The sequence below is a fragment of the Suricata suricatta genome, chromosome 3 (genome assembly GCF_006229205.1).
Source record: "Suricata suricatta isolate VVHF042 chromosome 3, meerkat_22Aug2017_6uvM2_HiC, whole genome shotgun sequence".
Classification (NCBI taxonomy): Eukaryota; Metazoa; Chordata; class Mammalia; order Carnivora; family Herpestidae; genus Suricata; species Suricata suricatta.
Window position 1 is genome coordinate 86,121,557 of NC_043702.1, and position 25,951 is coordinate 86,147,507.

General features: G+C 34.1%; 1 protein-coding gene across 1 annotated transcript in view; it reads left to right on the plus strand.

The window, feature by feature from the left end:
- The window catches only part of LRP1B (LDL receptor related protein 1B), a 1,807,041-nt gene that overhangs the window by 1,601,437 nt on the left and 179,653 nt on the right, over positions 1-25,951 (plus strand). The window contains exon 61 of the mRNA XM_029933319.1: positions 1,327-1,446. Within this exon, the coding sequence (XP_029789179.1) occupies positions 1,327-1,446 (120 nt within the window). The remainder of the gene's footprint in view (positions 1-1,326; positions 1,447-25,951) is intronic.

Sequence of the window (25,951 nt, forward strand, 5' to 3'; positions counted from 1 at the left end):
GAGAGACTATTGAATGCTGAGAATGAACTGAGGGTTGAGGGGGAAGGGGGAGGGGGGTAGAGAGGTGGTGGTGACAGTGGAGGGCACTTAAGGGGAAGAGCACTGGGTGTTGTATGGAAAACAATTTGACAATAAAATATTATGGAGAAAAAAAAAAGCAGCAAAAGCCACATTCCAGATGACTGTGGTGTTTTATTCGTAAGCTGAAATTTTGTGTGTCCACATTAAGTAGCTACCGGTAATTTTCTTTGTTTGATTAATTAGTTACTTGAAATCAAGTGCATTAATTGAGATTGCCTTTTTTTTAACCCATAAAATATATATTGAATCTATGATGAGCAAAATAACCTACCAAAACTATTTTGTTAAAAACTGTAAATAATATTTTACTTAATGTATCTTAACAAGCTACTTCAGCTACTTCAAAGAGTGATAGTAAAATATTTTCTTTTCACCTTTTATCTCCATCCTCCATCAAAAATCAAATTAGATTTAATAAAAGGCAAAACAGTTTATATTATATACATATATACACGTAGGCACTTAGGCAGGCACCCACACACACACTATACAGTACACACACACACACACACACACACACACACACACTATACACACACAGAATCTGAGCAATAGAATAGCTGCCAAGTTTTTTAGGATTTCAACAGAATTCCTCTCAACACTTCTGTCTTGCTGAAGTTTTATTTTATTACCCTAAAACTTTTATTGGTAAATAATGTGCAGTCACCCAGCAATTTGATTAAGATAGTGCATTCAGGATAAAGTCAGTACCAGTTCTTTATGGTCAGTCATTCCAGGAGCTGATCCATTCAACTGACTCGGATGTGTGATGCAGTTTACAGTACGAGTCACATGTTCACCTCTTCCCTCAAAACCTCGACCGAAGTAGAAAGTTTGATCAGTTTTATGACTTTTATTTTCTTATTTGCTAATATCTCCTGATTTAATCTTTTTTCTATGTATAAAAATGGAAATGTGCAAATTCTTACATCTATTTACTGGTAAAATTATTCCAAAAGGCTCTGAATTCCTTATTTTTAAAATTAATTTCAAAACATATCTAATCAAGGTAAGGGTCTTAAAACTCTTATTTTTATCAAATGTATCATTGCAGAAATATGTTTTGTTTATTTCTACTAGAAAGGATATTATAGATACTGAATGTTAAAACTCTTCACCTTCAGAGCCTTATTAATTAAAAGATAATACATTTCCAGTTGACTATCTTTAACATTTGTCTAATTATTTTTTAGATAAAATGTCTTTTTTTCAAAATTGCATTTTAATGGATGTTTTCCTTTTAAGCCGAAAACAGCTGTTCTCCAGACTATTTCCAATGTAAAACTACGAAACATTGCATTTCCAAGCTGTGGGTTTGTGATGAGGACCCAGACTGTGCAGACGCATCAGATGAGGCCAACTGTGGTGAGTGTTTTGTGACCCTGGATCTTCCCTATTGTGTTTGTGTCACCGTCTGACAAAGCCACAGTGAAAGGGGTTTGAACAAAATTCTGATGAAACTAAAGTCTTACATGAGAAAGTTTTGTCTCTGTTCACTGAGTCATGACAACTTTAGATTAGCTATTTTATAAAAACAATCTCAGGTTAGCTATTTTTACCTATAGAAGGATAAGGCAGAAGAGTAAAATTGTTTAATATAACTCAAAACTATTTCTAAAACGATGGATCTAAAAGGTAGGCTAAAGTATCATCTTCTTATATTAGAGTATACAGTTGATATTAGCATTTAATGAATAGGAAAAATGCGACATTGCCTTTTTTTGTTCAAGACTCCATTTTTTTGCTTAAATATGTATGATTTTTCATTCATTCAATGATTAGTATCCATTCCTGAACATGGTTAAAGAAAGGGAAAGGTAAGAAAAGGATTTGTTCTGTTTTAGTAGATGACAGTGATCATCTAAGTTAGTATTTGTTTCTGAAACATTAATTTTTTCACTTAAACTCCATTGTTTTATTTACAAGAATTATTTATTAATTAATGTTGAAATGGAGAACATACTTGTTTTGTTTAATGCATTTGATTCTATCTTGAAAATGTCAACAGAAAGAAATGAAGAGTCATTGTCATGTGTAATTCATTTATCAACATTTATTAAACATTAATTGAGGCTATGTTGTATGTGAATACGCCAAACATGGCATTGTTGGGGAAGCAAAAAAAAATAATCTGGCAATTGATTAAGAAAGACAAAGTTTTTCCAAATTGAAGATAAGACTTCTAAGACTTCCATAGCCAAAAATTGGGCTAAAGGCATCTGCTATATTCCACACTGCTCTCAGTTACTTCTTCTGAAAGAAAGAAAATAATGAAAAGTGATTATATTCTCTGAAATTTCACTTCTGTTGAGCAACATTCATGATACATATGTGTAATAAATGACAATCATGTGTCTTCAAGTGGCTTTCCTGATACTGTCTTCCATATAACTGTGTCTTCAGAACATGCAATGAAAATAACGTCCTACAGTATCATGAAATCCCATTTACCACTTTATAGAATTGGTCTTCATAATCAACTCACAAAGCCCTGAAGTGTAGTCATCACTGATTTGTCCCTAACAATTATGAAAGTCTTCACTGACTGGTATATTAATGGCCTGTTTGCTTTTATAGTAATGGCTAGTCTTTTGTATTTTTGGTTTACCAAAGTGAAATGGAGTAATGACTTATGTTAGCTATATGAATATTTCTCTGGAATATCTTTAATTCATTTTTTACATTGATATTATTTAACTATTGTGGAAAATTATATTATCCAATCTAATAATTACCAATTATTATATTAACTATAGTGCCTAGTATTTATTTTACCATATAGTCCAGGAAATATGGTAAAGTCTTTATAGTCATTTTCTCATGTTATCTCTACTATCTGTATTTTTTTGAAAAGTGTTTAATGTTTATTTATTTTTGAGAGAAGAGAGAGAGAGAGAGCACACAAGAGCAAGAGCAGGAGGATTGTGGGGGGGAAGAGAGAGAGACAGAGAGAGAGAGAGAGAGAGAGAGAGAGAGAGAGAGACATAGAATCTGAAGCAGACTCCAGGCTCTGAGCTGTCAGCACAGAGCTCATGTGAGGCTTGAACCCACCAACTGGGAGATCATGACCTGAGCTGAAGTTGGATGCTTAACTGACAGAGCCATCCAGGTACTTTGGTCCCTAATTTTTATAAAGTTTATTTATTTGGGGAGATGGAGAAGGGAGGTGGGAGAGAGAGAGAGATTGAGAGAGATTTAGAGAGAGGGGGAGAGAGAGAGAGAGAGAGAGAGAGAGAGAGAATCCCAAGCAGGCTCTGTGGTGTATCATTGCAAGGCCCAACACAGGGCTGGATATCACGAGCTATAAAATCATGATCTGAGCCAAAATCAAGAGTCAGACTCTAAACTGACTGAGCCACTCAGGGGCCCTTTTACTATCCCTGTTTTACTGATAAAGTAAATGAATCCCAAGTATCATGGCTTGCAGGTGGTGGGATTGGGACTTGATTCCAAGGTTATTTCACACTAAAGCACCTACTCTGTAGACATGGTATAAAGCCACCTCATTCTGTGTAAAGAGAAAAATATTTAAATGTATTCTGTTATAAAGTTACATAGAATTCTCCCAGATACAGTCATTGATGTAAATTCCATATCAGTATACGAATGCATACATTCAAACAGTAAGAGGGAGAGAAGAGACGGAAAGGTTGCCATCTGATTTGCCTTAGACCCACTATAAAATTTTATTGTGTCAGGCACTAATTTAATTTAAAAAAACATCTGCATCACATTTAAGTATACCATTTCTCAATCTTTATTCTTGGTGAGCTAAAAAGCTTAGCTCCCTCCTTTTTCTTCTGTCCTCAATAAAAACAGAAATTCCATGTGTTTTTGCTATGTCTGTTAACACTTTTGCAGGATAGCTCACCTTTTGATACTTTCATTGAGTGGAAAAAACAAAAATTAAAAAAAAAAACAAACAAATGAAAACACTTCTTAAAATTAACCCTATCAAGCTAAGGGCTTATTGTTTGAGTCTGAGTCATGTGTTTCTTTGTTGGAACAGACCTTGCCTAGAATAGAAGGTAAGTTTCACTGTTTCTTGTGTTGAGGGCCTAGCAAGATGGAAAGTAGATTTGCATGAAATGCTGTTGAGTGAATGACCTATTCTCTGTTACAAAACCTCCATATGGAACTCATATTTATTGCAGTTTTCTTCTATATTTTCTTAGTCCAGTGCTAAATTTAGAGGGAGGTTCTGCTGTACTCTTGGAGTTCACCTAACTCTTAACATCTTATTTCCCAGAAGCAATATCTATAGTTCTATATTTAATTGGCTTCTATCAATTCTAAAGTTCTAGCATTGTAATTTGTTCTACCTTGGTATATCCTAAATAAAACATACTTTTTCTCTTTATTTTTCTTAATGTTTTATTATTTATTCTTGGGAGTGAGAGAGACAGAGCACAAGCAGAGGGGGGGCAGAGAGAAAGGGAGACACAGAATCCAAAGCAGGCTCTAGGTTCTGCATCAGCATAGTGCCCAACGCGGGGCTCAAACTTGCAAACCGTGAGATCGTGACCTGAGCCAAAGTTGGCCGCTTAACCTACTGAGCACCCAGGCTCCCCTTTCCCCCTCTAAATTGTATAAATAATACACAAATATTGGGGCACAGAGTCACTGAGACACTATGAGAAAGCCTAACAAAACAGAGCAGAATAACTTAAAAACAAACCAAATATATATGTAGTATAGGGGATTGAATGCCTTTAATGTATAAATATCTTTTAAATTAATTAATTTTTATATTTTCTGGAATACCATGTTTATTGAATTCTTCCCTGTGTAATTTTTGAATTCTTGTGAATAATGCAGATTTCACAACTAACATTCAATATATGTAAAAATTTTAGGCTAACCTAGAATTTAAGGGGGCCTCAAAGACATGTTGAGTAGATGTAAATTACATGTAGTTTAGGAGTCTTGCTCCAATAGTTTAGTTTTGGTGAGAGTGGATACAAATTTTAAAATTACATATTTTCCCAATTTATGACACATAGTTTTTGAGATGACTAAATTTATGAGTCTGTAAAAACTGCATTTGGCATGTTTGGATTTAAATTTATAAATATTTTAAAAACATCTTTTAGCTCTATATCTGTGTAAGTGAGGATTTAAATCTGTGCTCTGCTTATATTCATGGGAAGACAGGTTCAACTTTGTTTTGAGTTAATGGCTATTATAAAATTAGTTCTTTTCACTTGAAGGTATTTACTCTTCTTTACTCATTTCTCAGAGAAAAATAAGCTTTATAAAAGGTAGACATATACCTTTTAACTAAATTATAGATATTGAGTATTCTTGGAAGGCTGCTCCATTACTTATTACAATGGTGGACAAACACCATATTTGAATGCCTGACCAAACTATATGCAGTACCTCAATTGTAGTAGCCCTCTCATTTTCACTCCAAACTTCAATTTTAAACTTTCTATACCTTCTGCCTGCCATTTTCTATTTTAGGAAAGAAATGCATATTTGGGAATTTGACAAATCGATACTAGATTTATGCTTTGCTTTGTAATTAGAATTGAAACTTTTCTATAGTTTGACTCTTATAAGATGATATCAGAATCCATGTCTCTCCATCATGTCCTCTCTTCCCAGTTTATAGTTTAGATTTTCCATTCCCTAGATATCTGTGTAACATTCTTTTTTTTCAGTTGTTCCACCTAGGCCTTCTTGGTCAACTCCATACTCAAACCCTAGCCCTCTGGAATCTACTGTTTGTTCTGCCTTATTGCTCTTTCCTATCATCATGTTTCCTGTTTTCTTCTCATGCAACCCCTTCACCTCATCTAGAATTTTTGCTTTCAAGTTGGTTCAGCATCATTTCCTGCTTTGAGCAGTCTTGGTTTATTCCCTACTCCTTGGCTAATTATCTCACATTAATGTGCTAGCTATAATCACACTAACTAGGGCTTATGAGAGGAACTTGTGTTTCCTACAGTAGCTTTGTACTACTGTGTGCAGCCCGGTTTTTCCAACATGATACTGAACACATTCAAACTAAAAGATAGAACCGATTCATGGGTGCTTTTATTTTCCTTTAAATGTCTGTCAAGGAAATTTGAATTTGTTTATTTAAGCTATTAGAATATAAGAAACATGTTTTTTTTAAGTTAAAGCAAGTGAATATTAAATTATAAAATACTTCTACCATACAGACTTGTACAGAAAGTTATACAGTAACAATAACAGTAAGCAATTTATCATTTTTAGTAGATTTTAATATTTGGCTTAAGGTATCTCTCTTAAAACATTCAGATCCCTATAATAACATATAAAGCTCACCTCTATCCTCTCCCCTTCACTTCTTACCCTCTCCTGAAGTGGCTGTGTATTATTCACATGTTTCTTTTTTATTTTTTTACTATATTTGTAGGGATTTATTAATATATACCTAATAGTTAATAGTATCTTAAAAGCTTACATAAATTATATTTTTGAAGGAAATTGAAGCTTAACATTTTCTAGTATTCCAGTGTTTTAATGTGAATAACACATTTTCATATTGAAGGCTATTTTTTTCCATTACAATTATTACACATTCATTGGCAAATGAAACACAACACATTTCATACAATCTGTGCTATAGACACCATGAAGTCTCAGCTCCCTGCTCAGGTGCTCCAATTGTCAACTTGCATGAACGTTTACTCAAAGCAGCTGTGACCACATCCAGGGGCAGAAATCTGTTAACCCTATAGTCAATATTAGGCTTCCTATAGAGACCCTGGAATGAGTTTGAAGAGAGAATCTTTAATTTTGGTGGCTGTAAATACAGTAAAATAATTTGTGGTGTTTGAATTTAGTTTTTTTCAAAATATTTATTTACTTCCACTTAAAATAGCATTTAGCAAATGTTAGTTCCATGACTTCAAATAATCCATGGGGGGAAAGTTCTGTGCTCATATATGCAGGAAAGGGTGTTGCACTAAATTCTGTATCTTGGAAAATAGTGCACTTGCAGGCATTTAGTTAAGACATTGTTTAGTGTTTTTAATCAGTGTTTTCTCAATTTAAATATAGGCTACCAATTTATGTATCATATTTTGATTAGCAAACACATTCTGTGAACATCCTAAAGACCCTCTTCCATAATGAGTGGCTATGGCTTTTTGTGTGGGGGTAGGAGGAGGGCTTTGTTTATTGATGGAGGCTGCTGGGAGACAGATTTAAGTTTTCAGACACATGGCGTCATGGTGTCTCAGGTATTTAGAAGGGTGGGATTGTACATCTTTATGTTAGCACGTGGGAAGGAGACAGGGCCTCCTTTCTCTGGGGCATGATTGGTCTCTGTTACCTGATTGGTCTCATCTGCACCTGTACAGTGACCCATGCTGTGGAGTGCTGGCCCCATCAGCCACTGCTGAAGTGTAGCTTTGGCTTGCTGTCTCCATGTCTCCATTTCTGGTGAGCTGCAAACTGATCTTAAGTTTCTGCTGTTACATGAATAGTGTTGAGCTAAGACATGCAGAGACGCATGATCCTGAAAATCTTCAAGTCTTGTGAGGAGCCAGAAATAACTGTCATATGCTTATCAATCTAGTTACTACTCATCTGTAATGTCATAGAGTCACTCTGACTTCCATGGCTATGTCATATACGTGATACTAGATGTCTTTCCTGGAAGGTTGACATCTTTTTGAGATAAACTTGGGTCAGGGTAACACTTATCTTCTCAGTAGTATTGACTTGTCCCATATCAATCTGAATACCACTCCCATGTTTTGTGTCTGTGTATGAGAGAGTGAAAGAAAGAGAAAAATAGTCTCTTTTTTACTGAAATATTTTGGTTCCTAGAGATCCCTCACAGGAGAGCCTATGTATATGAATAGGACTAGGAAATTACGGTCTAGTTTTTATATGAAGAAATGAATGACCTACATGTGAATCCTTTAATAGTCTACTATTACTATACTTGTATCAGTGAGTGAAAATAAATAGAATGAAAGATTGTAGTGCTTTTTCTCAATGCTAGTACTATAGGTAATGCAACTATGTGTAGAAAATATTATTGTTTATCACCTTAAGAAACAACACTGGTAGCTTCTTGTAGTAGGTTCTCTTTCGTGAGGAGGGTCCTGGGGAGACGATGAGCAGACACAACGACTGTTCCCAGAGGCTGATGGCCAGTGGAAACAGGGACATTCCCAAACCCTGCGAATGGGAACGTGAACAAGGGATGTTTCTCAATGGAAATGTGAATGGTCCCAGAGAGCAAGGGCAAGGTGGACGTCCCTGAAAGAGATGGAGACGACCAAGAGCTGGTAGCTAATGGCAAACTTTATTGGGAAGAGCATCTTATTTTATATCCTCCTTAGAGCATAGTAAATGTTTAGTCAGCAGTGTTTGGCCAGAACAATAGATACAGATACAGAAAGAGCAGAATAGGAACAACTTGCAACTGTGTGTGGGTATATCTCTGGGGCCGCAGCTTCTTGAGCACTTGGCTGATGACCAGGAAGGCTCTGTCCAGCACGTCCTCCTGGGACTTCATCAAGCCCCATGTTCCCAGTGCTCTGGGAACAGAAGTCCGATAAGGACGATTCATACACAAGGACATTGCTGAGAACTGAGGTCCAGTGCTGAGAACAGAGGTCTGATGAGGACAGTTTGTCCATTTCCCAGCAGCTTCTTTCAACTGGCTAGAGGACTAATCATCTTATTCAGATTATCATCCTATGAAAATACGATGTGTGCATTTAAAGCAGTTCAGTTGCCTCTTCTGTACTCATAAATTGCAGAAAGAAACCCTGAAACATTATTGATGATATTTTTATTGGACTTCTAATTAGTATAATTTATTTATAATATTTTTGAAGATTTTATAAGAATATGTATTACATAAACATAGGGCTATATGTTATACATTAGACAGGTTATAAAGCTTAGTATCTGTGTGTCTTGATACCTTAATTTCTGAGACTAGACTCAAAATACATAGAATTTTAAATTACTAGTTTAAAAAACCCTGTCATTTCATTTAGGAACATATAGATGATAAAAGTAAAATGACCAACTGTTAAAGAAAACTTAAATTTGTGCTTCTGTGTTAAAATCAGTTTGGGGATCCAAATGGTATCAGATTTTGTTTGCAAAATGACTATCCTTTTCATCCATTAACATTTCACTAACATTATTAATTTATTAGTAAAAGACTATTGTAGAGTCATAATTGTACCATTTATTAGCTTTGTAATCTTGTGGACAGATGTATAGATGATGATTCGGATAGTCATACTTATGCCACTGTCTGTCTTAGATTCAATACCTGGGATACAAGGCTCTGGGCTAGAGTTTTCATGTCATTAGGGTACTATTTATTTATGGTTCCTTGTTCATTGTCCATGTGGGAAATAACAGGAATAGAAAGAGAGAGGTGACGTAGGATTTAGTCTGAGATAATGAACTCTGTTACCTCTTGCTGGGTTATGGATGTCAGAGAAAATTACTTATTTTTGCTATCCTTTAAAGTTTTAACCTTCTAATTAATATTTCCATCTCTCTAAAATTTTTGAGAGATATTATAAAAATAATATAAGCAGAAATTATTCATAATGAGTTTTCTTCAACCCAAGGAATAAGTAGCTTTAAAAGTATTTAAAAGCTAGAGAAATAGAGAGCATATCTAGGGGCACGTGGTTAAGCAGCCGACTTTGGCTCAGGTCATGATCTCACAGTTCATGTGTTCAAGCCCCGCATCAGGCTATGTGCTGACAGCTCAGAGCCTGGAGCCTGCTTCAGATTCTGTGTCTCCCTCTCTCTCTGCCCCTCCCCAACCTATGCTCTGTTTCTCTCTTTCTCAATAATAAATAAAAACATTAAAGAATTAAAAAAAGAGAGCATATCTCCCTTGTAACCTTGGATACATAGATCATATTATCCATATGATTATATTTTTCACTATTCTGTATTCTAGGAAGAAGGCAAAACTCCAGTTTATACATGCTTCCTATTTTGATACAATTAGTGGTTTAGCTGATATTGAAAAAAAGAAGAAATCAAAGCTGATACCATCTATTGAGCTTCAAATAAATCTAACATGTTTTAAAACTTATATTTTTAATTAATAGTATTTGGATTAGGTGAACTATATGTCATACTCAAGCAGAGATCTCTACATTTAAGTCCATATATTAATACATAATCTTAAACTTAAAAGAAATTACAAAATGTATGCATATATGCAATAGTATCTTAACAGTGGTATTTAACATTAGTATATTGTTATAAATGCTAATATCAAATTTTAAGCAAATGTATGATAATTTGTTTTAGTTCATTAACATCAGTTCTTCAGGAGCTGAATGTGTTAACAATTATTGGGTGTGTTAACTATTTAATAGTGAGTAGAAGACTAAATAAAAATTCCATATCAGACTGCTGGGAACCTTTTTTTAAATGTTATAAAATATTTACCATAAATTAATTAATTAATAATTAAAGCTATTGAAAGAGTAACATCTAACCTGTTTCAAATTTCCGAAGACATTTCTAAAGTCTTATTAGTTTCTTTTATCACCAAGTAATTCTTGGTGATATTACTAGCAGAAATCTCTTACATGACAACATATATGGCTTGAGATCTCCCATTCTGAACACCTTATTAGATTATGTTTTTTAAGACCAAATATGGAGACTCTATATTTTAGTCTTCTTTGTAATTAGGTTCTGAATCCTAAAAAGAAAACATACTCAGAATATTCAATATATTACTTAATGCCAATTAATCATGGTTTTACTATAAAAGTATCATATAGCTACATTAGTTAGCTCTATCAATATAACAGAAAGTTAGATAGCTCATATAGATATTTCTGTCTGCTTCTGGAAATTGTCCATAGGTGGCAGAATGTTTTATTACTTCATAAATACCTATCCAAAAAGCTCTTTGAATAAACACAGAGTTCCTACAATTAGCATAAGTCTAGTACCATGATGAATACTGCTTCACTAAGAGAATCCTTTGGAACAACTCACATCTTTAGTCTTGTCCTTGTAGTGGTTAAAACCACAATATTCCTTATATAAACACAGTGAAAACTAAAAATTCCAGTGGCTAACTATCAAGGAATCATAGAAGTCCAGGAAACTATCTTTAGGAATAATGAAACATTTTATGATCATAGAACTCTGACAGTTCATTCAGTTTTTTTTTTCAATAAGGGATATTTCATTAGGTTAAAAAAAATTGAGATTCTTTCACCTACAATGTAAGCAAATATATACAAATTTTTTTCCGAATTTATCATATCTACTTTGTAATGTCTTAATAAAAGTAATTGCAACTTAGTTTTTTAAATGTTTTAATTCCAGAATAGTTAGCATACAGTGTTGTATTAGTTTCAGGTGTACAGTATAGTGATTCAGCAATTCCATACATTACCCAGTGCTCATCACAAGTGTGTTTCTTAATCCCCATCACTTGGTTCACCCATCCTCCCATCCACCCCCCTGTAGTAACCATCAGTTTGTTCTCTACAGTTAAGAGTCTGGGGGCACCTGGGAGGCTCAGTACGTTAAGTTTCAGCATCTGACTCTTGGTTTCGGCTCAGGTCATGATTCCAGGGTTTTGTGTGTTTGAGCCCCACGTCGGTCTCCAGGCTAACAGTACAGAGCTTGCTTGGGATTCTCTGCTTCTGTCTCTCATTGACCCTCCCCCACTTGTGCTATCTGTCTCTCTCAAAATAAATAAATAAACTTAAAAAACAATTATTTAAAAAGAGAGTTTGTTTCTAATGTGTCTGCCTCCCTCTTTTTTTCCTTGCTTATTTTGTTTCTTAAATTCCACGTAAGTGAAATGGTATGGTATTTCTTTCTCTCACTGACTTGTTTCACTTAGCATTATACTCTAGCTCCATCCACGTCATTGCAAATGTCAAGATTTCATTCTGTTTTATGACTGAATAATATTCCATAATGTGTGTGTGTGTGTGTGTGTGTGTGGGTGGGTGGGTGGGTGGGTGTGTGTATAACGCATCTTAACATCAGTATTGGAAATGTTAAAAGTTTGGTTTACTGAGCAATATTACCAATAGCTATGGGTATTACCAATAGGAAATTTGAAAATTGTGCAAAAGGTTGAATGAGGAGCTCTCATATCAACACTTCTTATCCTTTGCAAAGTAAAGCTAAAATCCTTGTGTACGATTAGTTTATCCTACAACATACTTTGGGCACAATTTGTTTTGTTTTGTTTTGTTTTAATATTTTACTTGTATATTTAAGCTTAGTTTTTGTTATCTTTATAATATTCATTTATTTTAAAAATTAATAAACACCTATTAAATATGTTAACTAAGCTGCCATATTAGAGACTCAGGGAATTCAAAGAAGTCTAATAGGGATAATTAATAGTTTTGAAAGCTTATTATGTGCTAGGCATTGTACTAAGCTTTATGTATATTATATCGTTTAATTCTTACAATAATCCTGGGTAAAATATACTATTATTATTCTTATTTTAGGTAAGGCTATAAGACTCAGAAGATGCAAGGAATTATTTTACTCAAGTCAACCAGTTAGAAACCAGTTAAGCAGGTATTTGAACCCATAGGATCTGGCTCCAGACCCACATATTTAACCGTTATTCAGTTGAGCTTCCATAACCTGTCCTAAATTTACAATAAGGCAAGGAATTAGGACATATATAAAAGCAATCCTCAATAAGTTGGAATGGAAAGTTATCAGAAAGAATACATACATATGTAACTAGATTTAGTTTGTTGTTGTTCTTGTTTTTATTTATTTATTTATTTATTTATTTTTTATTTTTTTTTTTTAGAGAGAGAGGGGAGAGTGCATGAGCCCAGGAAGGGGACAGAGAAAGAGAGAGAAAGAGAAGCCATACTCAGCAAGGAGCCAGATACAGGGCTTGATCCCATGACCCTAGGTTCGTGACCTGATGTGAAATCAAGGGTCAGACACTCAACCAACTAAGCTACCCAGCATCTAGGTGCCCCTTAAATAGCTTTTCAAAGAAACTTATAATCGCTAATGATAAGTAAGATAGAAGTGGCAATACAGGGATGTTTTATCTGTAAACAATTTGAAAACTATAATAAACCATAAAAGTCAGTCTGCTTTTTATTATCACCTTTCTAGAATGTCTATTCTAAACACTGTGATTTAAAAAACAAAAACAAAAACAAAAAACCCTCCCTGGAAGGACAAACCATTGATCATGACCCCCAAGTGGAAATCTGGCTTGCCATAAAGGTCATAGTAGAAGGAAGTACAATGAGAACAAACAATGTCATTAAATTCTGGTTTGACTCCATTTTTGATGCTGGCCTATCAAGAGTCAACTCTCTCTTTGTTAAAAAGAGAGATTATTGAGTGTAACAGAAGCCCTATCATTCCATGACCAAAATTTCATAATGAAGCATCTAGGAGAAATGAAAGAAACTTGAAGAGAGCAAAATTCTTTCACCATCATTCCATATTATCTAATACCATGTTCACATGTTGTTTGAGCTATCTGTGTACTTACCATCTATGACAAGTAGGCCACACATTTGAAAACATTGACCTCTTCTTAATTAACTGAATAAATTAACATGATCTAAAATGAAACTGTTTTGTTCCTTCCTGAAGCTTTTCCAATAATTATATATATATGTATATAGTACTATATATATCTTTGTTAGTATACTATATATAATATACTATATAATTATCATATACACAAACTATATGTAATTTATTAATATGTATATTAAATTGGTTAAAATACAAGTGGCTATTGAGAAGAAAGTAATTATTCATACTAATATCACTCTTAGTATGCTTTCAAAGTTTTTACTATGCACATGTGAAGGTCATTAACACTGATATGTTCTGATTTTTTTGAAAACTTTAATAACAAAGCATTTTCTTTTTATTTCTAATTTTATGAAACTTTGTAATTGACTACTGGGCATAAATTGTCCAGATTCCTTTTTGGAAGATACAGTTAAGTCTTGGCACAAAATGCCATATTTGTTGGCACTGAAAAAGGTGCAAGAAATGAACAAGTTAAAATCTCTAGTTTGGAATAGTTAAACCAAAAGTAATTATATGTTAGTCCTGACTAAAGGTATGATTATCATCTAAGACTTAGCAATATGGGGTATAGGGGTGGGGGTGCCAATGCCAGCTTTAAATTCCAGAACTTTTTTCATGCTATTTGGTTTTCACAGTTGGAATTTACTACCTCTACATAGTGCAGAATTATCCATCCACTTGGTTTCATTTCTTGGCTCAATGCTATGACTTAGTAATTTTCAGCATCTTGTGGACAGATGGAAAGTGTTCACTAAACATGTTGCTGAATTAACATGGAATTCATTTCTAAACCGCATTAAGAACAGAGTTAAAAACGTCAAGTCCAGTCAGTTCCATCTAAAGCCCGTGTATTGTTATAGTGGAATCTGTTGTTGGAAAAGGGTCATAAGAGGTCGTGTGGTTAAAGCAGGGGCACATCTACCACCCCTATTGTAAATAAACAAATAAGCCAAGAGGACATTTCTTTATCTCTAGACAAAATCCTCATACTATAAATTAAGTCTGATTTTTTTCTTTTAATCTTTTCCAGTAGAAATTTTGAATATCCTAACACTATCCTTTGTGTAAAATTCCTTTGCTTAGGGACTCTCAAATTAAATTCTTTCATATCCTTCTCCAGGCCAAATAATTCCATTTTCTATTCTCTCTATATATGGGTTCTATTTTCCATTCTATTAATCAGCTGTTTATTTCTCCCCTGAAACCTTCCCAATCTATGCTTTGGTTATGATCTATGAAACAGAATGCAGCATTTTTAAGTGCTGTGTATCTCCTGTTCCCCATTGTATATGCCTGCTCTTGGATTCTAATATTGTGTTTGATTAAAAGCAAATAAAACCACAGTGTTTACACTGTTGATCTGTGGCCAATTTATATGAACCCTAATCTTAGATATTTCACATTATTCTACCAGATTATTAGTGTCATATATTTATGAACTACTTCCATGTTGTTGCTTTTTTAAAAAGTTACAATGAAATCTACTGTCTTTGTTGACAAATTTTGTGTTCCAAGAGGGTTGGATCTATACATCTTATAATTCCCTAATAGATACCCAGTACACAGTACAGAATTTGGCACAAATAAATATTTGAAGAATAAGTGAAGAAAGGAAATTAAAAAAAACAGTCTTTATTGGTTCAAATATATTTCTCTTCTAAATCTGGACATTGGGACTCTGATTTCCTTTCTTTAAATATACATGTATTTTATTTCATTTTTATGTAAGTCCTGATTTTTCTCCTGACCAACTCACTAGTTTGGATTGGTTTTGTATGCAGAATTGAGTTAAATTGTAAGGAGGTTTCAAGCTAAAAACCCACTGCATGTCAAACTTATAATGAGACATGCCTCCCCATCTCTAGGAAGAAAAGTGGGCTATGGCAGTACCTTTGACAGGTTCATGAAAAGAGCCCATAAACTCTGGACAACTCGTAGTAGAGCTCCGTTCTTGATTTCAACATTTATTAATTTTGGTAGATTTCTTAAGGTCTCTATTATTTCCTCATTTGTAAATGGCTACCATTTTGTTTTTGGAAAGCTGATGAGAGGCTTTAACAAAGTAAAGGTATATAAGCGCCTAGTAGGTATATAAGTACTTAGTAGATATATAAGTACCTAGTAAGTATATAAGTAATTTACTCCCTCAAAAATATTTAACCCCCCTTTGTTTCAGGACTTTTTGCTAAAAACTTAGCACTGACATAGGTTAAAACATTCAATTATTTATTCTGTAATAGTAAATATAATAACAAATGTTAAAGAGAGTGTGACTGGCATGAATCTTTAGATCTGTGGTACATCATTTCCACAAAGTGTTAGAATGACAATGCTGTACATGCACTACACTCCCCTGTGAGTCCGGTTTGTTTCTCTAACAACTTTATTAAAATATAATTGGGAAACAATAAGCTATATATTTTTAAAATATACAATCTGATAAATTTTAGCGGGTTGTATGTCATGAAATCAGTATCACAATTAAGATAAAAAACATATTTTTCACTCTTGGAAATTTATTTGTTTTCCTTTGCAATGTCTCTCCCTCTTAGCCTAAGAGAAACCATTTATCTGCTTTCAGTCACTATAGAGTAGTGTGAGTTTAGGTAAATCTAGGGTCATATGGTATGGATGCATTTTACCTGGCTATTTCACTCAGCTTAATTACTCCAAGATTATCCATGTTGATGGATATCAGATATTTATTCCTTTGTATTGCTTGGACGTATACTACTGAATGTATATAACACAGTATGTGTGTTCATTTACCCAGGTTTGATCATTTGGGTTGATTCAAGTCAACTTTAGACTAGACTATTTAGACTCTACAAATCAGGCTGCTACGGACATTAATGTATTAATCTTTTTATGAACACATGCTTTCTCCTCTCTAGGAACTAAAGGCTAGATGATGTAAGTGCATGTCAACTTAAGAAAATATCAAACTCTTTTCCAAAGTACCATTTCACAGTCCCACAAGCAGTGTTGGGGAGTTCTGCTTCCTGCACATTCTTGCCAATACTCGATACTTTTACATGTTAGCCATTCTAATAGTAATGGCTTAATGTAATAGTTTTAATTTGCTTTCCATTTATGACTAATGATGTTGAACATCACTTCATATGCTTATTTGCTATCTATGTATCTTCCCTAGTGAAATAGCTACTTAAGTCAAGTTCCCATTTTTTGTTGGATAGTTTATTTTATATTACTTAATTTTGCAAGTTCTTATATATTCTGGATCCAAGTTATTTCTCAGATAAATATTTTGCAAATATTTTCTCAGAGTGTATACCCTATCTTTTCATTCTCTTTTTCCCCTTACTTTGGGTTTAATTTACTTTTCTTACTTTAGTTCATTGTGGAAGCTGAGGTCACTGATTCATATCTTTCTCCTTTTCTAATATAAATGTATTATATAAACAGTTTCTTTGTCCCAGATTGGGTCTGTTTTGATAAAGATTCCATAAGCCTTTGAAAAGAAAGTATATTTTGCTGTTGGGTGAAATGCTGTATACATTTCCTTAGATTAAGTTGGTTGATAGTGCTCTTCAAGTCTCCTGTATCCTTACCGATTTTTGTATTTATTCTATCAATTATTGTGAGATGAGGATTAAAAATTTCTGACTATTATTGTGCGTTTGTCTAATTCTCTTGGCAATCTTACCAGTTGTGCTTCATGTATTGTGAAATTTTGCTGTTGGTGACTTAGAACTTTTAGGTTTCTATTGATGAACTGAATTTTATGTCATTAGGAAATAACCGGCTTTATCCTGAGTAATATTTTTTGCTATGAAATGTACTTTGATATTATTACAGCCTCTCTAGGTTTCTCTGGTACTATTATTAGCATACTGTATCTTTTTTCCATACTTTTGCTTCTAATCTTCTTGTGACTTTATATTTAAAGTTTATTTCTTATAATTTGCATAGAGTTTGGAATACACAGTTGGAATTTTTTTCCAAGTTGATACTTTCTGTCTTTTAATTGGAGTTTTAAGACCATTTACATTTATATTATGAATATGTCTGTTTGAATCTTTTTTATTTTATTTTATTAACTAAGTTCCACATTTTATTCAGATTTCACTAGATTTTCTGCTAATATATTTTTTTCCTGTTCTAGGATCCCATATTACGTTTAATTATCTGTCTCTTTGTCTCTTTGATCTGTGACAGTTTTTCCATCCTCACTTGTTTTCAGTGACTTAGATAGTTTGAAGATTACTAGTGAAGTATTTTTGTACAATGTCCTTCAATTTGGGTATTCATGAATTTTCAAGGACGCCTATTTAATTGTAGCCAGCTTATCAAGGTGTCTGTGGTAAGATAGGCTATCAATCCAACTAGGTGCTAGAACAAGAAGTCTCTCTTTGATTCTACTTTTAGACTCTACAAGCTGCCCAATATATCAGAATATATTCTTTTATTGCTCTTAATTCCAAGAGCTCCATAACTAATTCACAACCCATGATATATCTTCCTGTCATTCTTCCAAACCCCCATGATCTTTTCTGGCAATATCAAAGTTATTAAATTCTTAACCTATTGAGATTCCTACAAAATTCCATAACATTCCTTGCTTGTATCTTCCCTGCACTTACTCAAATGCCAGTGTTGAGAGCAGAGGTAATTATATTTCTTGAGCATTACTTTATTTTTTCCTTCAGGATTATTGAGATATAACTGACATATAATATTGTATTAGGTGAAGGTGTACAACCTGACTTGATGCTTATATACATTATAAAATGAGCATCAGGATAAGTTTAATTATCCACCACTTCACACAGTTACAAATTCTTCTCTTTTATGTCATATGATCTTCTTCTTTGTTTACTATTTGCACCATTTGTGCTTTCTTTCTTTCACTGTTTCTTCAATGTGTTTTCTATCACTTTTTTCCCTATTTCTGCTATCCTTTTATTTTGTTAGGTGTCAGAGTTTTTTGTATTTCTACGAATATTTTTGAGGTTTGTTTTGCACTGCTGTTAAATTACTAGAAACAATATATTCATTGAGATTGAGTTTTTAAGATTCATTAGATAGGACCAGAGCAGTGTTTTTGTCTTTGTTTTTCTCCGGAATAACTATTCGCTAGTTGGGCAATATAATTCTGAATACTCTACTCAGGATTCTGTGCATTACAAAATTGTCCAGCCTGACTAGTGGGGACAGGCACTATTCTAGGTCCTGTCTGAGTCTCAGATACTGTTTGTTATATTTTCTCAGCTGACTTTTTTGCTAGTATCTAGTAGTTTCTTTTTTTTTAATTTTTAATGTTTATTTTTGAGAGAGAGAGAGAGAGAGAGAGAGAGAGAAAGAGAGAGAGAGACAGCAAGAGACAGAGCATGAGTGGGAAGGGGCAGGGAGAGAAGGAGACACAGACTCCGAAGCAGGCTCCAGGCTCTGAGCTCTCAGCACAGAGCCTGACATGGGGCTCAAATCCACCAACCATGACAGCATGACCTGAGCTCAAGCCCGACACTTAACCGACTGAGCTACCCAGGTGCCCCTCTGGTAGTTTTTTATATGTGTACCCTGATTGATTTTCTGCTCTATATGCAAGAAAGATCCTCTGCACATCTGTGTGGTTCACATTCTATGCAGCTTTCTCTTTTCTATCAGTGCTTTAAGAACTGTAACATTTCCTTAGACTCTCAGTTCAGTCTTGTCAACTCATGGATTCCCCTGGACTTTGCCTAACTTTCCTCTACCCATGCTGCAGCCTGGAAACTCTTCAAGACCCTAAGGCCCAGCAATGTTAGGGCTCACTTCACCTAATGTTTATCTTATCTCTCAGAGATCACTGTTTTTTGTTGCCTGATGTCTAATATGTTGATAACCACTGTTTCAAATAACTTATTTTTGTTTGTTTTGTTTTGTTTTACTTTTGATTGTTTCAGGTGATAGGATAAATCTAGTACCTGTTACCCAAATCAGATGATGTTCGTTCCTCTATGAAGTCTGACCTCATTGATAAACATGCAGTGGTTTGCTTTATTTGCCACCCCTAACTTCTCTACCCCAATGTGTCATTGAATCATAATCTACTGTTTTAATCAGATTTTGTTTCCCCAGAACTTTACCACCTTGTTAAGGCTTAGTTCAAGTACTACCACATATATAGAGAAGTCGGCATCAATGATAATTCTGGAATGACAGAATCATTGAATATAGTTTTAAGCAGGGATAGAATTCTAAACACATTGTGACTTTATTCTAATAGAACCTTAATAGTATCTAGCCATTTTAGTCTACAAGAAGATGTACACATTTTGTTAATCAGGTATAGATAGGTACTTAGCAGGTGTTTAAGCTCTTGTATCACAATCCTCATTGGTGTAATATATATGTAGATAAGGAGTTTTCAAGAGACTTTTAAACTATTTAAGAGGGGAAAGTATAGATGAAGAGATGACTAGGGCACTCACTGTAGATTTCCTAGGGTAATAATTTTTCTAAGAATATGCAAAATGTGACTGTATACTCAGGCTAAATTATAAAGTCTATAGGTGAAACTACATCACTAGTGACTTGGGAATTTTCTCCTTTCATGTTATTGCTGAGGATGGTCATCCTGTATTCTTTTACCCCATATTTAGCACCCAGAAATGTCTCTTTGGGTAGCAGTGATGTAAAATGATGTTGAGTTTTCTAAGCATGTCTATATTTTATATTTATTTGGCCCACATGCAAGGTCAGTTTGGAGTGAGTTATTTCAAAATCTGGAAATTTATCTACATGAGGAAGATACTAAGAGTGGTGATTCCCCACACAAGAGGAGACAAATTCAGCCCTGGTACAAATCAAATATGTCACATAGGAGTCCATAGGCTTTTCAGGGCCAGTGAATTAGTGTCCATGGTGAAGAGCCACCAGCCAAGTGAGAATTTGTAGCTACTGTAGCTGTACCAAGGCCTATTGAAGTAATTGTCTCAGTGCAGCTGCTGCCTCCATCCAGTAAAGACTAGGAGATAGTGTATCAAGAGAGTTACAAATGGGTGGGACCAGAATCTGAGGGCATCTGGGAGAACCTGGGCATAGGCAGGATCTCAGCTTCTGTTCAGCATCCAGGCCAGGAATTAGGGAAGACGGCAGAGAAGCTGTGGTGAGTGAGATATGGAAGCATCCTGTTTTTGGTTTTTGGTGTGAACCCATCCTTTTGCCACTTAGGCATTACCTTACCCAGGGCACATTTTTATGTCACTGCTATGTGCAGCTGACCTTTTGAAAATGTTGGTTATTTAAACTGTGATATATGAATAATAAGGATAATAGTATTTTTTTATTGTAATTTTCTTATGTAAGGCTATGAGCCAAGAACTTGGTTGTGGAAATAAACTAAGCTGAAACTAAATCAGTATGATTTAATTGTCTTTAGGGATAAAAGCAAATATTTTGAATCTCGAGTACAGCAGTAATATGGGGTTCTACAGTTAACAGGAAAAGAAAGACAGACATTGGAGAGTACTTAAGGCAAAATATAAGCTCTCTTTATAGGGATTAAAAAACTCCCTGGACTTAAATCCCATTGGAAATGGGATTCTGTTTTTATCAATAAACAGAGGACGGCATTGCAAACTTTCTGAAAAAGATCAACTTAATTATGCGCCAACATCTCCTGGTGGGGTACAGATGATCTTTTGCTTAACATGGAACAAATAGTTCTGCAAATGACACCCTAACTAGTATGGTCCCTGGTATGTGACTATGTACCCACTGAACACAAGTAGATTTAAGAAATGTCCTTGTATTTTAAAAATCCTTCTTGCTGGTATATGCAAGTGGCTTCTTATTTAGATGCTTTTAGTTTAGAGTAAAAATTAGTACCTTTGCCTCTCTAGTCACAAGTCAATTAGGGAGAAGTAAATTTGTCAAACTAATGCCTTCCTAGGTACATGCCGTACATTTTAGCAGGCAATGGCAGAGGTTCACAGTGGCAGATTTCCTATTGGAAACATCAGTTCAGATCTGTCTGTACAGGGTTTTTCTCTAAAGCTAACTTTCTTAAATGTTGGCCAGAGAAAGGAAAACCAATGTTAATACATCTGGAGTATATAAGAAATTTATGACTGAAGATAAAGGATTGAGATGGCTATACTTTCTCCTTAGGCCTCCACATATAACCTTGGGGATGTCAACCCAATATTTTAGGTCTAAAAATGATAGGAAGTGTGTTTGTGTTTGTTTGTGTAAGTATATTAAATGTATCTTTCTTTAAAGCCAAACTGATGTAACCAATATACCATTATTATATTTTCTGCCAATATCATATATAGGGCTTTTTTAAAATCCATTTTTATTATAGCATTTGTCAGTATATAGTATATATTTATACATTTATGCTTTCTAATATTCCCTTAACTGTTTGTACTCTGTTACAAAGCAATGCATATTTTTCAGACTTTAAGTATTCTGCCATTGTTCTATATCATGAGCATGCTTCATCAAAGCTTTTGAAAATCATCTAGTTAATTAAATTTACAAAATATAAAAGGATGAGAAATCATCAGAATACTTATTTAAATAATTATGTAGATACCACACTAGTAGTTATGACGGAATGTAAAGAACAGCAGAGAATGTGGCCTCATTGTTTACAGGCCGTGCAATATTAACTGTGTAAACCTCCATAAACTTCAGTCTTCTTAGATGTAAAATGAACAATACCATCATAAGATTATTAAAACGATTAGGCAAAATCACCTTCTGAAAGTGATTTACATTATATCTGGTGCGAGGTGGTTGCCGTGTCCATGAAATTTCTTCTCGGACACTGAGTCAATAAAGCACCCACACTAACTTAGGAATAGGGAGAGAAAATACTGTTTGCATCTAATATATTTAGATTAGATTTTCCACAATAAACTATATCTTGTTCATTTGCACATGTTTCCCTTTTCATTTTCTCAGATGAACAATAGCCCGTTTGAGCAGTTAGCCCATATGAAAACCTAGAGACGGTTCTATGTAAACATATTTCAAGTCTAGAACATTGTGAACTGACTCAGAAGTTAGCTATAACCAATCTGTTAGACTTGTAAAATGAAGAAACCATAGAGAAATTTTAGGGTTGAATTTTTTGGATGGATTTTTGAAAATTTTCCAGTGAAGAGAATGTCTGGAGAAAACAGGATGAACTCTTCTGGAAGAGCCAGATTATATGATTCGCCTTTCATTTTGTCATCAGACCTTGGTGCTTGGGTGGAAGACCAGTATTGAAGGAAGGTCTTAGCTAAAGAAGTATCCTGAAGGAGGATGAGGTTTGGTTTTCAAATTAATCCAGGGTAGCCAAAAACTACCAACAGATTTGTGACATTCTGATGCCTGAGAAGCTTTTCTAAAAGTATTTTTATTATAGATCCAGGTTTCTTATCTGGAGGTTTGTTTTTTTCGTCATTTTATCTGGGAATATATAGTCTTGACCTAATTTACAAGATTCATTTCTGTCCATTACCAGGAATGATAGAAAAGTGGAAGCTGGAATGACAGGAAGAGAAGATGAGATAATTAAATTTAACGGAGGCCCTACGATGTGTCAGTAACTTTCTTACAATTCTTAGAGAAACCTTTACATTAGGTGGCATTGATATTATTATTATTATGTTTTTTATTATTATTTTCCCATTTAATAGATGTGGAAACAAGAGTCATACAGGTAAGGTCAGTGCTGAAGCAAATAAGTTGTTAAGCATGTATTTGAATATTAGTGTGTCTGGCCCCAGGGAACGTATCTCCACATTATTCTAATTCCAAGTATCAGAGAGCCTGTGCCTTCTCATAGTTTTGTCATCTACTAGCCCTGTGACTTGGACAAGACTTAAACAAGCTCTCTGAGGCTGTTTCTATATTTAAATTTATTGGCTTGGATAATATTATTGGTAAGATTATTTTCTCCCAGATAGGAACTTTACCGTCTGCAAATGGCAAGAATCTGAATATAGCCTATATAATAATATCAATGAAGTAGGATTCTGATTACAGAATTTATAATCTAAATTTTTTATAATCATCAGTTTTCCTCTGAGTTTCAGCGCCTAAAAGGAGAGAAATTATGTAGTGCCAAGAATGCATATGTAATTCCCAAAGGTGTCAGTTTACTGTTGGTAGTGTTTCAAAGTAGTAGTTTCAATTAAAATAATGTATTCAATAAAATATTTTCTCTTATAGACATAGAAATCTTGTAGACAATTGATTTCTTCATTATATCAAAATTATTTTCATCAAGATATAAGGAAGGAAGTTTACTAAGGTCTCTGGTGGAAGAAAATTTGGTTCACTGTTACTGATTTAGCCAGTCTGTTAATTTGCATTGGAAAAGAAGAAAATCTCAATTTTCTGCATATTTGTTTTCAACCCAACAGATTTTAGTGTACTACAGAACATATTTAGTGATTCATAAATACTACTAATTCATAGACCTACAAAGCTCAGTTTCCTTTATCAACCTTTTGAGTAAGAAATTTTCAGTCTGAATAGAGTAAGATGAAATTTTTCTTACTTTTGTCAGGAAATTGAATTTCAGTTTATATCTCCTCCTTCCTTTGTCACCATACCTGTTTTTCCTCCCTTCTCTCCATTCTTTATTTCCACTTCTTCCCTACCAAATTACAATAAGATCAAATTCGGTAAATGTAGTGTGAAGTCTAGGTATTTTGTTTTCTTACCTCAAACATGTTACCTAGATTACTGTATTTGGAATCTTTTCTATCTTCATTTGAGCTCCACATGCATGACCCATTAACCAAAAGGGAATTATTTTTACATTATTGGAGGGAAAAAGAACAGGATTATGGTGGCAATGCATTTTGTTGTCTCTCCTGTTTGGTGACAATTTTGATGACTTTTTTCCTACCCATTGTCCATTTGAACATTTATATCACCTAAATCTATTCTTAATATACAATGAAGAATTATTACTACACTCTACATTCTTTCCAAAAGCCAGAACATTGATATGTGTTGTCTAATCACAATCAACAGTCCAGCTTGGGAAATGATATCAAAGTCTTTCCTGACCTTTGCCTCAGTAATTTGCCAGTCATTTGTTTGAGAGACATCATACAAAATATATCGTTTTATATAAAACATTCTCTATGTAAAAATGATGTTGGAATTATATTATTTTAGAAAAACCCTCAGAACAATTTTCTCTCAAGTCTCAGCAAAATACTGTTCTCTTTGGTGAGAAAGAGCTGGTATATTTAATCCCCTGAATATCATATACTTGGTTATTTCCTTTTATATCTATTACAGTTCTTTCTGCATCAAGCCCTCACCTGAGATTGGTGAGCATAGCTGCCTCATAATTATGTCATGCCACATTTTAGTTATTTCTCCAAAATTTGTGTTATCTACAAGTTTGTCAACAATGCATTTTATATCTTTATGTAATTTCCTAATAAGATGTTTAATAAGGTTTTGTCAAGTATGTGATTAACATGCCGTCACAATAATTCCTCCAGATTGCCATCAAATACTATTCTTTGGGTCAAGTTTTTCAGCAGTGTAGAATTAACCTTCAAACTATTACTCAAAATAAATGTATCATCTCCTCAAAGACGTCAGTGACTTTTGGTTTCAAGATGCAGAATTCACACGTTATACTGATATGTCATAGTATAATTCATTTTGTTGCCACATTCATTTTTCTCTATAACATTTGGTTTTCTTTTTTTCCTGGGTACTTTTCTTTCTTCCTACTCTTTTCTTAAGGAAATCTAAATCAAATTCTAAGTCTCATGTTCAGTGTTCTCTTTAAACTTTGTGAAATATATTCATTCATTGCTAAGCATCCATCTTTGAGCTCTCCTTGGCTTACTTTTGTTTTCCTAAATTTCTTATACAAGAGAAACATGTAAGGGTCCTGGAAGTTTTTATTTGTTTGTTTTTGTGTTTTCAGTTTGAATTTTAATTTAAATTTTAGTTAGTTAACATACAGTGCAATATTTCTTTTCGAAATAGAATTCAGTGATTCATCCCTTATGTACAACCCTCAGTGCTCATCACAAGAGCCATTTTTAATAACCATCACCCATCTAGCCCATCACCAGCCCACCCCCTTCCATCAACTCTCAGTTCTCTATTGTTAAGAGTCTCTTGTAGTTTGTTTCCCTCTCTTCTCTTCTTCCCCTGTCCCATGTGTTCATCCTTTTTCTTAAGTTCCATATATGAGTGAATTCATATGGCATTTGTCTTTCTCTGACTGACTTAACTTCACTTAGCATAATACATTCTAGCTTTTTGCATGTTGGTGTTGATGACAAGATTTCATTCTTTTTGATGGCTGAGTAATATTCCATTGTGTGTATAT